Genomic DNA, 15619 nt, shown 5'->3' with positions numbered 1-15619 from the left:
TAATAATACATGTTTTAGCCAGTAGGAAAAGGTTTATTTTTAGTTATGTTCCATACTAATGGAGCAGGCCGAGAACCATACAGACACCATTTTCTTTCCTCTGTGTCAGAACACAAGCTGTGATCATGTGTTATTCTTCAGTAGTTGTCAAGTCCCAGTTCATTTGAGTTACTGAGAGCAGCTGAAGGTAAGCTGTTTTCCCTCTGTCCTGGGACTCAAGGTCGCATCTGGCTTTGGGTGCGATAAGCGCATTCCTGGAGGCGCCGTGCCTACACTCCCGGGCACCAGGACGAAAGGGAGTCACCCCTCCTGACCTTCCCAGTAATAAATAGTAAAGCTTTGAACCAATCATGTGTGCCATATATTGTCCTTCCTTGGTGCCCAAGGGCCGAGTGGTGTTTTTCCATTTACGGTGACTTCATGTGTTGAACTGAAAGTATATATGTTTGGTGTTGACTGTAAGCCAGCAGTCTTCTCCGCGCACCTGATGGGTGAGGGTTGGAGAGGCTCCTCTATATAGTATTTTGCTTAATAAACGATTGGCCCTTCTTCACTGCCAACTGACTGGTTATTTGGTAATGTTATTGGGGCTATGTGGTAGGTATAGCCTTTTATGTTATTTTTACTGTACATCACAGTCTGTATTTGAATGTGATAGGATCTGGGAATTGTCTTGACCCAGGGGAGGAGTAGGTGAAATAGCAACAGGGTGGCCTGCATCTGGAGTGTAGGGGGGAGGAGTAGCCCCCTGGATGTGAAGAGGCCTGGGCTGCTGCCATAAAAGAATGGCTCCACCTCCTGTTGAGTGATTGAGGAACCAGGCCCCCACTATCAAAGGAAGAAGGTGTCACTGGCAGGGAGACACCCAGAACTGGTTTGGACAGGGGTCAGTGCCCCCTTAACACAAAGACTTTAAAGACATTTAGTGGTATAACTATGGGAGCTGAAACCCCTGAAAATTGGATTGATCAAGACTGAAAAGGATTGAAACTACGTTGTGGTCAACAGGAACCTCTGCCAAGGAAGAACAGCTGAAGAGACTGAAGACAAGGACTGATCCTTGCTGTGTGTTCTGGGGCTGGCCTGCAGTTTGCTTATTTGAGTAAGGAGAGGCTAAGGTACTTCGCTGTGTGCTCTGTCCCAAAGTTACTTGTCTCCAAGGGCCCAGGGAGAGCTGGCTCCCTGTTGTGGAAACTCAGGAACATCAAAGTTTCCACCTAAGTCTCAGCAACGCTTTGTGCGTGTGCATGTTCAGCCTGAGACTGCGTGGGGTCTGTGGCGCTGGTTGGAAAGTGCCCTGTGACTGCAGTGCCGCCGCAGTCGTGAATCATCGTCCACGCTGCTGTGTAGCTGTCTGTGGCCCAAGCCGCAACGTGCTGAAGGATTTCTTAAAGCTAAGGAAGTAGTGAGGTAATTGTGAACGTTGTTCGCAAGAGGAATCTGCCCAAGATCATCAGCAATGGAGTCCGCCTACAGCGTCGCTTTGCATCGGAGCTGCGTCGTCATCAGGAGCGCCCAGCAGGACATCTGAACAGCAGGGAGAGAGAGAGCAAGGCAGGGCATCCCGCAGGTAAGGCTTGGACTCCGGTCGGGAGCCGCAAGCGTGTGTGGCCTGGGGAGGCGTGCAGGAGGAGTACAGAAGTGCTCCCATCTCTCTATCACGGCATCACGTTAGACGCGCTGAGTCCTCAAGCGGCCCGGACATGCCCGGCAGGACCGGGGCACCCCTGGAAGTTCAGGACTGTTGTCTGTGGTTGAGGCCTAGTGGTGCCCGTGCTAATCGTGTAGATTGGCCAGGTATTATTCCTGCATTACAAACTGCCTTATTACTTGCATTAGGGATTGTATTATTCTTGCAGTACGAACTGCCTGATTATGTGCATTGAGGATTGAATTATCCTCGCATTACGAACTGCCTTATCACTTGCATTAAGGAATGCGTTATACTTGTGTTACGGACTGCCTGATTACGTGCATTAAGGAGTGCGTTATACTTGCATTGCGACCTGCCTGATTATGTGCATTGAGGATTGAATTATTCTCCGATTACGACCTGCCTTATTACTTGCATTAAGGAGTGCGTTATACCTGTATTACAGACTGCCTGATTACGTGCATTGAGGATTGCATTATTCTTATATAATGAGCTGCCTGATTACTTGCATTGAGGATTGCATTATTCTTGCATTATGAACTGCATTGGTCTGACAATACGAACTGAATTACTAACTGCATAGCATTGCATTAGGACTGCGTGAACTGCTCATTATTACCGCAAGATCCTACAAGTGTTTGTTGGTCTAATAATCGGCAAAGTGAAATATTAGGAATACGCATATGTTGGATTTTTACCATTTGGTCTTACCGTATTTTTCTTCTTGATAAAGATACTGCTATTTTTATACATCAGTGTGGTGTCCATTTGTGGTGTTATCACTGTGTCACTGGAAGTGTGGTTGCAAATACTTTACACATTGCCTTGAAGATAAGCCTGGCTGCTCATGCCATGATACCAGGGGGTGAGCAGGGGTTGTCAAAGAGGGTGTCCTTCCTTTCCCTGACTAGAAGCAAGTGTCCCTATTTGGACTAAGGTAACTGCCTCAGCCAACTAGAGACCCCCAGTTCTAACAAAGGGTGTCTGTTTGAGGGGACGATTGTTTATGTGCAGGAAGGTTGCCTTTCCTCTCAGACAGCATCGCACTAGAGCAGGGGGTGCCTCAGGGCTCTGCCCTGAGCCCTACCCTGTTCAACCTTCATATGGCCCCGCTAGCAGATGTGGTTCAATCATACGGCATAAAATTAGTATCCTACGCCGACGATACCCAACTGCTCATCTCCTTATCCCAGGCACCCACTTTAGCAGCCGCCAACTTCAAGACCTGCATGCAGGAGCTTGCAGGCTTGATGAACCAACACTGCCTGAAGCTCAACGGCTCTAAAACAGAGGTTCTTGTTATAGGAGGTAATGATGCGAGTTGGACTCAGGAATGGTGGCCTCCTTGTCTGGGTCCCCTACCTATCCCTTGCAAGGAAGCAAAGAACCTGGGTGTTTGGGTTGACCCCAAACTCTCCTTTGAGAGTCATGTCCATAAAGTAGTAGGGAAATGTTTTGGGGTGCTGAAGACCCTAAACCGGACTCTGGACCTTCTTCCTCTAGAGGCCAGACGCACCATGACCCAAGCACTAGTCACCTCCCGTATTGACTACGGTAATGTGCTACTTTTGGGGACAACAGAAAAGAACATTAGAAGGCTGCAGGTGCTCCAAAACACGGCAGCGCGGCTGGTCCTCCGATTACCCAAAAGAGCAGCCTCTAAGCCCACCTTGGCTGCTCTTCATTGGCTTCCCATAAAGAAGAGGATCCTATTTAAAGCGCTCCTCATATGCTATAGGATAACCTCGCAGAAAGCCCCTGAATATCTGAAGGATCTAGCCATTCCTTACGAGCCCAATCGGGCACTCCGCTCTATGGGTATGGGCCTTCTTAAAGTCCCCCGGATAAAAAAGGCCAGAATGGGAGGCCGCTCTTTTCGCGCGTTGGCAGCAAAAAACTGGAACTCCCTCCCAATGAACATTAGATTAGCAGAGACTGAAACAACGTTTAGGAAACTTTTAAAAACCTACCTGTATACCCTCTAGATTTCTTCACTCTACTGCTACTCCCTCCACAGCGCGGGGACACGCCGGGATGGCGTCACCAGGCGCTTTATAAACCCCTTTATTATTATTTATCGCTAGGATTTAAACTTTGACCTCAGGAGATCCTCACCGATGTCTATTTTCGTCTTTTTTGTTCCAAATGGAAATATTTCTATACACCAGTAAACATTTCCATAACTTGACGCTTTCTTTTGACCTTTTGTTTTTTAAAAGACTCTTTTCCTTAAAAATTAGCTTTAGGCACTTCATATTTTCGTTCCACTCCTTGTTTTCCTTCTGATGCAACCTCAAAAAAGATTTTTTTTAAGAAAGCGGAAAGGCAGGTTTTTTTTTTTTTTTTAATTCACTTCCTCAATTCCTCTCAACTTTGCAGAGAAGACCCTTGCAGGTAAATGTTTCCTGCATGCAGCCTCGCTGTCACCTAAGAGCCTGTCAAATAACTGGTAGGCCTTGTTTTGCCAGCTCGTTCCTAGGAAAAGAAGGCGTGTCTACAAGCTGCACGTAACTGTTTATAAAGCCTGCAAGTTCACGTACCACTCAGGCAGTTTAACGGTGCTGAGGGAAGCTGAAGCAATAAAACACAGGTGATAAAGATTATACAGCCAGACAGTTCAATTTAGTATATGCGGTATCCATGGACACGTCACGGCAACTCCAATAATAAACACTATTAATAACTTCTGGAGACCTGTACCTTTTTTTAAAATATATATTAGTTGAAACGTTGAAATCAAACCACAGTACAGGCTTGGACCCACTGCAAAAGCTTCAACGGTGACCCACTACTGGAAGGGTATATGACTGGCAAAAATGCTACTCAACCGAGGAATATACCGTGATTCCTGGCATCAAGACAGCTCTGGAGGAAGTGACGACTATAGCGGTCACCCGAGAGGACCTGGGTCTCCTCGAGCCGGGGAAGCAGCCAGCCCACAAAGCAGTACCACGCGAAGCCCCTCTTCCCCTGCTTCTGGGCAGACAGAAGAGAGCAACATTGGTACGTCAGGGACCACACACTGCAAGAAGAAACCCAGGCACTCAGGTAAGGATGGACTGTTTGTGCTGTTTGGTTGCACTTTGCGATCCAAATGTGTAACCTTAATTTAATATTCACTCTGTGTGTGTGTGTGTGTGCACGCACGCACTTTTGTCTGCCTGTCTGTCTGTGTCTGTGTGTGTCTGTGTGAGTGTGTGGTTTGACTGCACATGAAATTGGAGAGTGAGTGAGTGTGTGGTAGATTTTGTGTGAGGTTGAATTGAGTAAATACGTTCATTAAATCAAAGATTAAGTAAATATGCTCCTGATCATATATTTGCCTGAATATATATGTAAACATGTTAAAGTCATTTGATTTAGTATATCTGTACATATTATTTTTTTATGTAAAAATATTTACCTGTGTGATTTTACAACGGACTTGGGATGCTGTGCAACTGCCCTAGGAAGCAGTGAGTACATTACACCTACATGTAAAATGGTTGCAAACGTATTGATCTTAGAAGGGCATTGGTCACAGCGGAGACAAGTAGTCTATATGAATACTCCGAACAGATAACTTTTCGAAGGCCACTGGGAAATGTTTAAGGTTGATCTGGGTTTTAACGTGTGGAGAAAGAACATTCTAGGTTTCCAGCCTTTAGGAGACTTTAGCAATTGTAAATATTCAGACTTTTTATGCCAAAATGAAAATTGGTGTCTTGAACATCTGTATTATTATTATAATAGTTTAGAAAGCAATGAAACGAAATATCACATGCACATTAGAAAGGGAGACTGGACTAAATGTGATCATAATTAGAGTTTCAAAGCACTTCTGTGAACATACATTGTGTAACACACATTCTATGAATCTTGAACTTTTATGGTAAATGCTAAACTATTTTGAGAATGTGTTTCTATCCAATTATGCCCCGCATATTTCTGTAGAACAGTGCATTATCACGTACAATTATAATGTTTGACTCGGTATGTTGCAAGAAAGCCTGGATTTCTTAGTGAACTATTATTTGAAAAGAATGCCCAAGTGAACAGAGACCTCAATTCACCCATAGTTCCCACGCTGTACAGTACTGAAAAATGCAGAGAACTAGGGATGGCGTGTGCAATTGTTACAATGCATGTCAACACTTGGGAACTGGTTGTGGGCGTGGCAGTGGTGTCTCCCTGACACTTTGCTTTTCCTTTAAGCTCTCTTATTTTCCCTCCTCTTTTCGACACAGATCTTAAGGAGATGCACATTTTCGTTTTAACCAATGCTTTGTATATAGAATTAACCATTTTCAAAACACTTGAAATTTGCAAAGCGGATGTATAAAATAGGAAATTTGCCAAACCATCCAGGTTCATCAGATTGAGAGGCTAGGGTCCCCCTTACTTGTGTGTCTGTATTCATTGTTCAAGTCCGTCTGCAAACATAGGTTTCTCCCTGTCAGTTTTCATGCCCTGTGTCATCTAATTTGCCAAAATACATATTTTGATGAATGCTTGCTCAAAATGTTCTCACGTCTCTCACTACCTACATATCTAAAGACTTGCTGAGAGGAGTTCTAGGTTGGTCGAATAATTATGCGAAGTGCGGTTTGAGGCTATGTTTAGCCAGTCCAAAAATGCAAAACAACTACCGATTTTCTGTGGACTGACATTTATTAGTATGAGAAGCATTCAAAGTCACAAGACAGCATCTTCAGGTGGTATTAGTAAACTGTTCAATGCAAATGATGTGGGTGCACTCAATGAAACCGACCTTAATAATTTACAGGGGTATTTCTGTGCAACTTGTAGTGATATAATGTACTTCAAAAATGCGTTCAGTCATTGGCATATTAGCTAATATACAAAAGTTCCAGATCCTATTGGTCACAGTAGTTTTTCGTGTGTTATTATATTTCCTTTAACACGACTTCACTGCAGATCTCCACTGTCAGTGCAATTATCCATGTGGTAAAGTTTTCTTATATTTTGCTTTAGTGTAACTCCTGAATTGTACTTCACTCTGGTTGAAACTCATCTGAGGAGTGTAAAGTTTGAAAGCAGATACTTTTTCACTGTCATCATGCCTCACTACCTCTTCGGTAGATCACTAAGGTGGTTTGAATAAACAGTTTTTTACAGAAAGAGAAGTATATTGGTGCTGTGACTAGTAGTATAGCATGAAAAGTCAGCCCAGCCACCTAGTTGTCACCAGCTATTGAACGCCAAATTGCATATAGCAGCATCAAATATGGGGCATGGTGAGTGGCAATACAAATTGGGTTGTGTACCAAAAACCTAGGGCCAAATTTATCAAAGAGTTGTGCCGCCTTTGCGCCACGCACAGGGTGCAAGTGACGCAATTCTTAAGTTAGACTTATCAAGCCATGCAAGACCACCTTGCGTGGCCCTGAGTGGCTCGATAAGTCTGGAATAACGTAAACACAGTGCAAATTGCTGTATTGCGTGACTGTGCACCAGGGAGGCGTTTCATGGTTGGAGCGTGGGTGTTCCCACGCATCCACCTATGGATTTCGGTGCATTCTCAGATTTGTTATTTTAGGTAGAACTGGGAATGCATCAAAATGCTACGCTGTCCCTCATGAAATGTAACAATGAGAAATATCTTTATTTCTCTTTGTTTATTCCCCTTTCTATGTGTGCTACAGCAAAAATTGAAAGAGAAAAACGCCACCTCAGGGGATTGTTTTTTTGTGCCGGAAGGTGTCTCTTCCTGCACAAAAACAATCTTGCTTACAATGCAGGACCCTTGCCCTATGGTGCAAGGATGCCTGCGTTGGCGCTAAGCTACCAAAAGTGCACCAGTACTAGGAAAAGACAGGAAATATCAATATTATGTTAAATACAGCGCATTCCTGCTCTTTCCCTATCACGCAGCGCCGCAAGGCGACTTGCTGCACTTATGATTTTTTTTTAAATATGTCCGCTAATCCCACGCCCTGATTTGCGTTACTTTCTGTGAAGAGACAGTAACTGTAACAAAGGAATCTAAAGATACTAGTTTCACATGTCACTGATTTACTGTTTTCCAGATCCTACCAGTTGCAACAGTCGTTCTCCCAAGAAATATGTTGGCGTGAGAGTGAGAATGCCAGTCAAAGAAATACTCAAGAAAATCCGCATAGGAACTGCACAGGCATCTGGTGATAAACAAGTAAGAACTGTATGAACTTGTTGAAATGCTGATAGAATTTCTTGTGCTTCCCATGTGCTATGCTCTAAGCTAGAAAGGCTCTCCAGGAGTTCAATAGTGCTCCTATAGATAACTTTGTATAGACTTGAGTCAGAGGTTCAAGTCACCGGTCCAAAGTAAAAAAAAAACATAATACCAAGTTGAGGGTTGGGATTTTAGTGCGGTCCGTGCCTCAAACACCAACCACAAATAGACTTTTGTCGCACACTGCCATTGCTTAAGGCTTCATGCCATTATTGTCAGCTTGGCAAAGCATCATCGCATTGCCAGTGCGGCAGACATGGAAGGAGGAAGTGAGTTACCATTGGGAACATAGGCATCCTCTCACGTACAAACGACCTTGGAGTTGATGCCACCAGCCACGGTCCATGCAGGTAAGAACGGTGGTTTTCCGATGGATGATGACGAGGGAAAATTAAATAAATAATTAATTTTCCCTAGTCATCATACTTCGAAATACCCCACCACCACCACCCGGCCCCATTGCCCCACGCTCTTACCTGTACTGGCCGCGGCTAGATGGCACGACAGTCTGGAGTCTGTCTAACTAGAGTAACTGATTACTTCTCCATGAGGGCTAAGAAGGGGGTTTGAGAGTATACTCTTTTTGGATGCAGATCACTGTGGGAGTAAGAAAACAATTGCCAATGAATGGAAGATCATTCTTAAAGATTATTGACACATCCTCATCATCATCATCATCACTATTATTATTAGCATACATTTTAATATTGTTAACCCTTTTGTTGCTAATTAGTCTTACACAGTGCACATAGAATGCCAGAACGTTAGGGGGATAGGCAGGAGAGGTGGACAGGTTGAAAAGTTATAGGAAAGAAAGATGGGACATGAGAGAAAGGGAGCACATAGAAAACGTTGCTGTTAAAACGTATTGGACATAGAAGGCTTGATTCATTGGAGCCCAGGGGAGGCTATAAAACCAATGAAGGTTATGGAAGAGGAACCTATTAAGATTCCCACAGAAGTCAAGGAGTTCCAGTTCAAGACTGCTGATCCTAAGGGAGGTTTTGTTAGAATGTTGGTGCTTCTAGAATATCCTCGTGACAGATCTCATATGTCTCTGTTTATATCTGGAAGACTGGATGAATAAGATGGTGTGACCAGACTGGATAAGATCAGAAAGTGTATATATTGTTCTAACTTCTAATGAGGGGCAATATAAGTATTTGGATACTGGAATGCTGTGGTTCAGTCACACCTTGGGCGGCCTGCCTGAGAGCATTTCTGTGGTTTGTGTCAGACATACCAAAAAACCAGGACAGCGGAAAACTTTCTAGGAAATTGAGAACCTGAACAGCAGTTGTGGTGGCATGAATGGGTAATTACACCGAGTTTACTGTCAGTTGGATGCCAGCTGTGAATTATTAATCGTTACAGGGGACCAAGGCAGAAACCCAATTATGTTAAAACGGACTACCTTAAATTCTGGCACTCTGGCGATGTTGAATATATTTGCAGTTTTCGGTGAGAGAATTGTGGTAATTTACTCATACACAAGTGTAATTTCAATCCTCATTATTCAGTAGAAGTACTGCAACCTTAAGCCAGCTCATAACTCATCTAACTGCCAGCCACTGGAATTCCAACCCCCTTACATTCCATATTACATCACAAGTAGTAAACACTCCTAGCAGAATCATTAATTCTTTTTTTTATGGGAATCCTTACGAGGGCACTTTTTTATTTCCCTGTTCTGATTTTTTTTCCAGGTTGGCTTTGGGCAGGAATATGTAGTAACACATAACAAGAGCAAATGTAGAGCCCATGTTCCTGCCCAGGAGCCGTTTGCTGCTTTTATTAGTTAACTGATACATGTACATACATTTTCATGAAGGGGATTTGGCTATGGTGTCTTTGTTGTTGACAGATATTGCCATCAAATCACCTAATGGTCCAAGTTACAGGTGAACAGCGTAACAACTAATATGGAAATCTGAGGTCTAGAAAAGGCATTGACCATCACTAAACCTTGGGCAAACATTTCCAATCCCGACATTCACGTCGATTGTTAACCATGCTTTATTGGACTAGGCTAACTTTTTACACTTGATAAAATAATCTCTCCTTGACCCAAAGAATGAATTGAATGCTTGCCAACATTTAGAAATGTGAATATATCAGGTTTATCTACATAACTAGAAATATTACATTCTGAATATCACCATTCACAAAAATACACATGCTCTTGCAAAGATGCAGAGATTTTTGCTAATAGGCTATTTTTAACAATTTTATAATCCTTGATCGGGTTTACCAATGGTAATGGCCAAAGGACGAGCTGTCCCATCATATACACTGCAAACCAAGAAGTTAGGGAACCAGGACAGGACCTCAACACCATAGGGTAAATCCTGCCAGTCAGAACACCAAGAAATAACCTGGATGCATTTAACGACCTATAATAAGGTACTCAAGGTGCCAGCTAACAAGACTAGATGCTAATCCATCAATCAGCACAGTACAGATAATGGCACCGCTACACATTCATCGGAGGTCACAAAAGGACGATCTGAACCTAACCTGCTTCAGGCAAGTGGCAGCTCACAGGTTTAAAGCAGAGGGCCACCAAGCCTCAATCCCCAATGTGAATCCCCTTGCAAAATACTCTCCACCACACACTCCACATTCACAAAGTGAGACTGGAAAAGAGAACCAAAACACCCTGAACATCCAAGCCACCCCACAAGCAGGTGTAGAGAGTAGAAGAACTGATCACCACTAGACTTACCAAATAAGGCTGATATATTGGTTAAGAGCGGCCTTTATAAAATTCATATGTGATAATAATTACTCTAGCTCTAAAAAAATCTGGAATAAAACAAGGTAGAGGTCATAATGATGACAGCATAACTTGTAGTTAGTTTGTTGCTCAATCACGCGGTATGTCTTTTGGGTAATGGCTCAGCTTTCGAAGTCTGACGCCCCCACCACAGTCTCTTGACAGATTTGTGATTACTTTTTCTTCTTTCTTTTTCACGTAACAGCCAGTGAATCTTTGCGGACAGTAGGCTATTCCGCAATAAGATGGAGCAGTGTACAGGCTGCCCCGTCTTCCAGTAATTAATACCCCGACTTGAATGGTCACACCCACCCATGATTTTCATTTTGCTTTCCTAGGCATCCTGACGAACACCCTCCTGTTCTAATCTTTTAGGTCACAGAGATATTTCGAGCTTAGTACTGTGCTATATTTTTATCACTATTTCTAAAGGTCAGAATGGTGATGTTCGACAAATTTTCTCCTTTCTTGCTCTTGGTGCCTCACATGGTATTGAATGGAACTGGGCGCACGTAGGGCCTTATCATGAGTTTAGCAGTCCGATGAACCCGTAAACCCACAGCTGGGGTGCGGTTAACATGTAACTAGTGGTCCGACTGCCACATTACAAGTAGGGTGGTCAAACTGCTTCAAGACTGCTCCTACCGCCAGAAATCCGCAATCCCTAGTGGTGTTGTGGCAGTCTTGAGGCTGCAATATGCTTGATGGGGCCATGCGGCCCAGCCAAGCATATTAGGAGTTTCCTCTCCACCACAGTTTTTCATGGTGGTGAAAGGCCCTCTGTCGCCTCTGGGCCATGGAGTGCATGCATTGTGTGCCCCTTGTGTGCATGCAAGCTTAGTTCCTGCCTGACATGTGTTTAACAGTCCATGAAGTGCAGGAAATTTCTTTGGCGTTGCCATTGTGGCATCTTTTTTCAGGTACCGCTGTGGGAATGCCAAAGGACCGGCTGCCAGGGAATTAAAAAGTTGTTATCTGGCGGGTGGTTTATTATGGATTTGGCAGTCCTGGAGTGGGGAGTTGGTGTGGCAGCCTCTCTCCAAGACCGGCAAAGTCCTAATAAGGCCCTTAGTAGTAAACAAAGCTATTATTGGCACCTCAGCACTACACATAATCCCAGGAGCGCTTCAATCAATCAATCAATCAATCAAGCATTTGTATACACCGCTACTCACCCGGAGGGTCTCAAGGCGCTTGGGGTAAGGGGGGTTCGCTACTGCTGGAACAGCCAGGTCTTGAGTTGCTTCCTGAAGGCGAGGTGGTCTTGGGTCAGGCGGAGGTGGGTGGGGAGGGAATTCCACATCTTTGCGGCCAGGTAGGAGAAGGATCTTCCTCCCGTTGTGGCTCTTCGGATGCGGGGGACGGCGGCGAGGGCGTGGCTGGTCGATTGAAGGGAGTGTAGAAGTTCAGGCGGTCGTTGAGGTATCTTGGGCCTTGGTTGTGGAGAGCTTTGTGTGCGTGGGTGAGGAGTCGGAACGTGATTCTCTTAGTGACGGGGGACCAGTGCAGGTTTCTCAGGTGTGCGGAGATGTGGCTGTGTCGGGGGATGTCCAGGATGAGTCGTGCTGAGGCGTTCTGAATGCGCTGGAGTCTTTTCTGGAGTTTTGCGGTGGTTCCGGCGTAGAGGGAGTTGCCGTAGTCCAGTCGGCTGGTGACGAGGGCCTGGGTGACCGTCTTCCTGGTTTCGGTGGGGATCCACCGGAAGATCTTACGTAGCATGCGTAGGATGTTGAAGCATGACGAGGAGACTGCGTTGACTTGTCTGGTCATGGAGAGGGAGGAGTCCAGGATGAAGCCCAGGTTGCGTGCGTGGTCTGTTGGTTTGGGTGCGCTGCCCAGGGCAGGGGGCCACCAGGAGTCGTCCCAGGCGGAGGGCGACGATCCCAGGATGAGGACTTCCGTCTTGTCTGTGTTCAGTTTCAGGCGGCTGTTCTTCATCCACTCGGCTACGTCTTTCATCCCTTCGTGTAGGTTGGTTCTGGCGGTGGCGGGGTCGTTGGTGAGGGAGAGGATCAGCTGGGTGTCGTCAGCGTAGGAGATGATGTTGAGGTTGTGTTGGCGTGCGATGGCCGCGAGGGGGCTCATGTAGATGTTGAACAGCGTGGGGCTGAGTGAAGATCCTTGTGGTACGCCGCAGATGACTTCGGTGGCTTCTGATCTGAACGGTGGGAGGCGTACTCTCTGTGTCCTTCCGGCGAGGAAGGAGATGATCCACTCCAGTGCCTTCTCCTGGATTCCGATGTTGTGCAGGCGCTGTAGTAGGGTGCGGTGGCAGACTGTGTCGAACGCCGTGGAGAGGTCCAGGAGGATGAGGGCCGCCGTTTCCCCGTTGTCGAGCAGGGCTCGGATGTCGTCGGTGGCTGCGATGAGGGCGGTCTCGGTACTGTGGTTGGCCCGGAAGCCAGACTGCGAGTGGTCGAGTGATCCATTAGTTTCGAGGAAGGCGGCCAGCTGTCTGTTGACGGTCTTCTCGATGACTTTGGCCGGAAACGGGAGGAGCGAGATGGGGCGGTAGTTTTTGAGGTCGGTGGGGTCCGCTGATGGTTTCTTCAGTAGGGCGCTGAGTTCGACATGCTTCCAGCTCTCTGGGAAGGTTGCGGTGTCGATGGAAGCGTTGATGATGTCCAGTAGATGGGGAGCGATGACGGAGTCGGCCTTGTTGAAGACGTGGTGAGGGCAGGGGTCGGTTGGTGATCCGGAGTGGATGGAGTTCATTGTGCGTATGGTGTCTTCGGTGTTGATCGGGGTCCAGGCGCGGAGGGTGGTGGTGGGGGGCGCTGGTGCGGTCGTAGGGTGCGTCGGCTGTGTGCTGAAGCTGTTATGTATGTCTGCGATCTTGCTGTGGAAGAACGAGGTGAGCGCGTTGCAGAGGTCTTGCGATGGGGTGATGTCGTTGTTTCCGGCGCTGGGGTTGGAGAGCTCTTTGACGATGTTGAAGAGTTCCTTGCTGTTGTGGGCATTGTTGTCCAGTCGTTCCTTGAATGCTGTTTTCTTGGTGGCGTGGATCAGTTGGTGGTGTATTCAAGTGGCAAGCTTGAGGGTGGTCATGTTGTCTGGTGTCGGGTCTCTGCGCCAGGCTTTCTCGAGGGCTCGGCAGGTCTTCTTGGAGCTCTTGAGTTCGTCGGTGAACCAGGCTGCTTTCTTGTTGCCCGGTCTGCTGGGAGAGGTCTTCAGTGGAGCGAGGTCATCTGCGCAGTTGCTGATCCACCTAGTGAGGTTGTTGGCGGCTTGGTTGGGGTTCGCTGAGCTGGCGGGAGGGTTCTGGCTCAGGGATGCAGCGAGCTGGTCGGCTGTGATCTTGTTCCAGCTTCTGCGGGGACCCTGTTGCTGGTGGTGGTGGAGCGTGGTCCTTCTGAAGCTGAAGTGGACGCAGCTGTGGTCCGTCCAGTGTAGTCCGGTGGCGTGGCTGAAGGAGATGTCCTTGCTGGAGGAGAAGACTGGGTCAAGCGTGTGGCCGGCGTAGTGGGTGGGGGTGGTCACCAGTTGCTTGAGTCCGAGGTTGGAGAGGTTGTCGAGCAGGGTGGTGGTATTGCGGTCGTTGTTATTCTCCAGGTGGAAGTTGAGGTCCCCGAGGAGGATGTAGTCATCGGAGGGGAGGGCGTGTGGGCTGATGAAGTCGGCGAAGTCATCGCTGAATTGTGTGCGTGGTCCCGGGGGTCTGTAGATGAGGGTGCCTCTGAGGGTGGTCTTGGGGTCAGTGTGGATCTGGAAGTGTAGGTGTTCGGCGGCCGTGAAGGTGTCGTCGGAGTTGGTCGTGATGCGGATGGTGTTCTTGTGGACGATGGCGATGCCTCCTCCTGTCTGGTTGACGCGGTCCCTCCGGGTGATCTTGTATCCGTCCGGGATGGCGATGGCGATGTCTGGCGCTGAGGAGGCGTTCATCCAGGTTTCCGTGAGGAATGCAACGTTTGGAGCTGTGGTGTCGAGGAGGTTCCCGAGTTCTACGGCGTGTCTGTGGACGGAGCGGGTGTTGAGCAGGATGCACTTCAGGTGGTTGCTGCCGGTGCTTTTCTCGGTGGGTGCGGTGCAGGTCCGGCTGCAGGAGAACTTGCAGGCTTGGCAGGTGAAGGGTCCGTGGGTGCGTCCTGGGGTGGCTCGGTGGCAGCCGGGGTTTCGGCCGGTGTTGAGTGCGATGAGGGTGGCGTAGTTGTAGGTCCATCGGTAGGGCTGGTGTCCTCGGGGGCCAGGGGGTCTGGCACTGGGCGCGGGCCAGGCGCAGACGGGCTTGCCATTGGCACGCCTTCGGCGCACAATCGGCGCGCCCGCTGCGCGTGCACGCTGCGCGTACACGTGGACTCCGCCATAAATGGCGTAGTGGGAGGGGCGGAGCGAGGGAGGAGCAGCTGGGTGGCGGGAGCGGGGTGGCGAGTGGGGAGGGTCGAGGGAACCGGCAGGAGTGGGGGCGGGGCCGCGGGGGAGCAGGGAGCGGGGTGGGCAGCAGCGGGGACGGAAGCGCTAGGGCAACAGAACAGAGACAATACCAACAGGGCACAATACCAACAGGGTACAATACCAACAGGGTAAGACTACGGCGAACGGGGGCAGGGCAGTACACGGGGCAGGCTGTACAGGACAATCAGGACAACAGCACAATACAATTCAAACAAATCAGGGCGATAGTACAGACCACAGTGGGGGCACAATCAGGGCAGCAATGCGAGCGGCGGCGGCGGCAGCAGCAGGGAACCGGTGACTTCCTGGAGGGGCCACGCGGCGGGTAGAGCAACCAGCACTGACGAGGTCAGGCTGGGTCACAGCTCCCCGTCGCCCGGTTCTCCCTTAAGTAATCCGTGGGAGGGAGGAGTAGCTGGGAGGCGGGAGCGGGGTGGCGAGTGGGGAGGGTCGAGGGAACCGTCAGGAGTGGGGGCGGGGCCGCGGGGGAGCAGCGGCAGGGAGCGGGGTGGGCAGCAGCGGGGATGGAAGCGCTAGGGCAACAGAACAGAGACAATACCAACAGGGCACAATACCAACAGGG

The 15619-nt window shown here is 48.0% G+C and overlaps 1 protein-coding gene across 1 annotated transcript in view; it reads left to right on the top strand.

The window, feature by feature from the left end:
- Positions 1-4322: 4322 nt before the first annotated feature.
- The window catches only part of LOC144825047 (uncharacterized), a 55324-nt gene continuing 44027 nt past the window's right edge, over positions 4323-15619 (top strand). Inside the window, exons 1-2 of the mRNA XM_078683956.1 lie at positions 4323-4702; positions 7684-7805. Of these exons, the coding sequence (XP_078540082.1) occupies positions 4471-4702; positions 7684-7805 (354 nt within the window). The 5' untranslated portion in view covers positions 4323-4470. The remainder of the gene's footprint in view (positions 4703-7683; positions 7806-15619) is intronic.

This window comes from Lissotriton helveticus, chromosome 3_1 (assembly GCF_964261635.1).
Source record: "Lissotriton helveticus chromosome 3_1, aLisHel1.1, whole genome shotgun sequence".
Taxonomy (NCBI): Eukaryota; Metazoa; Chordata; class Amphibia; order Caudata; family Salamandridae; genus Lissotriton; species Lissotriton helveticus.
This window is presented reverse-complemented; position numbering and strand designations above follow the sequence as displayed.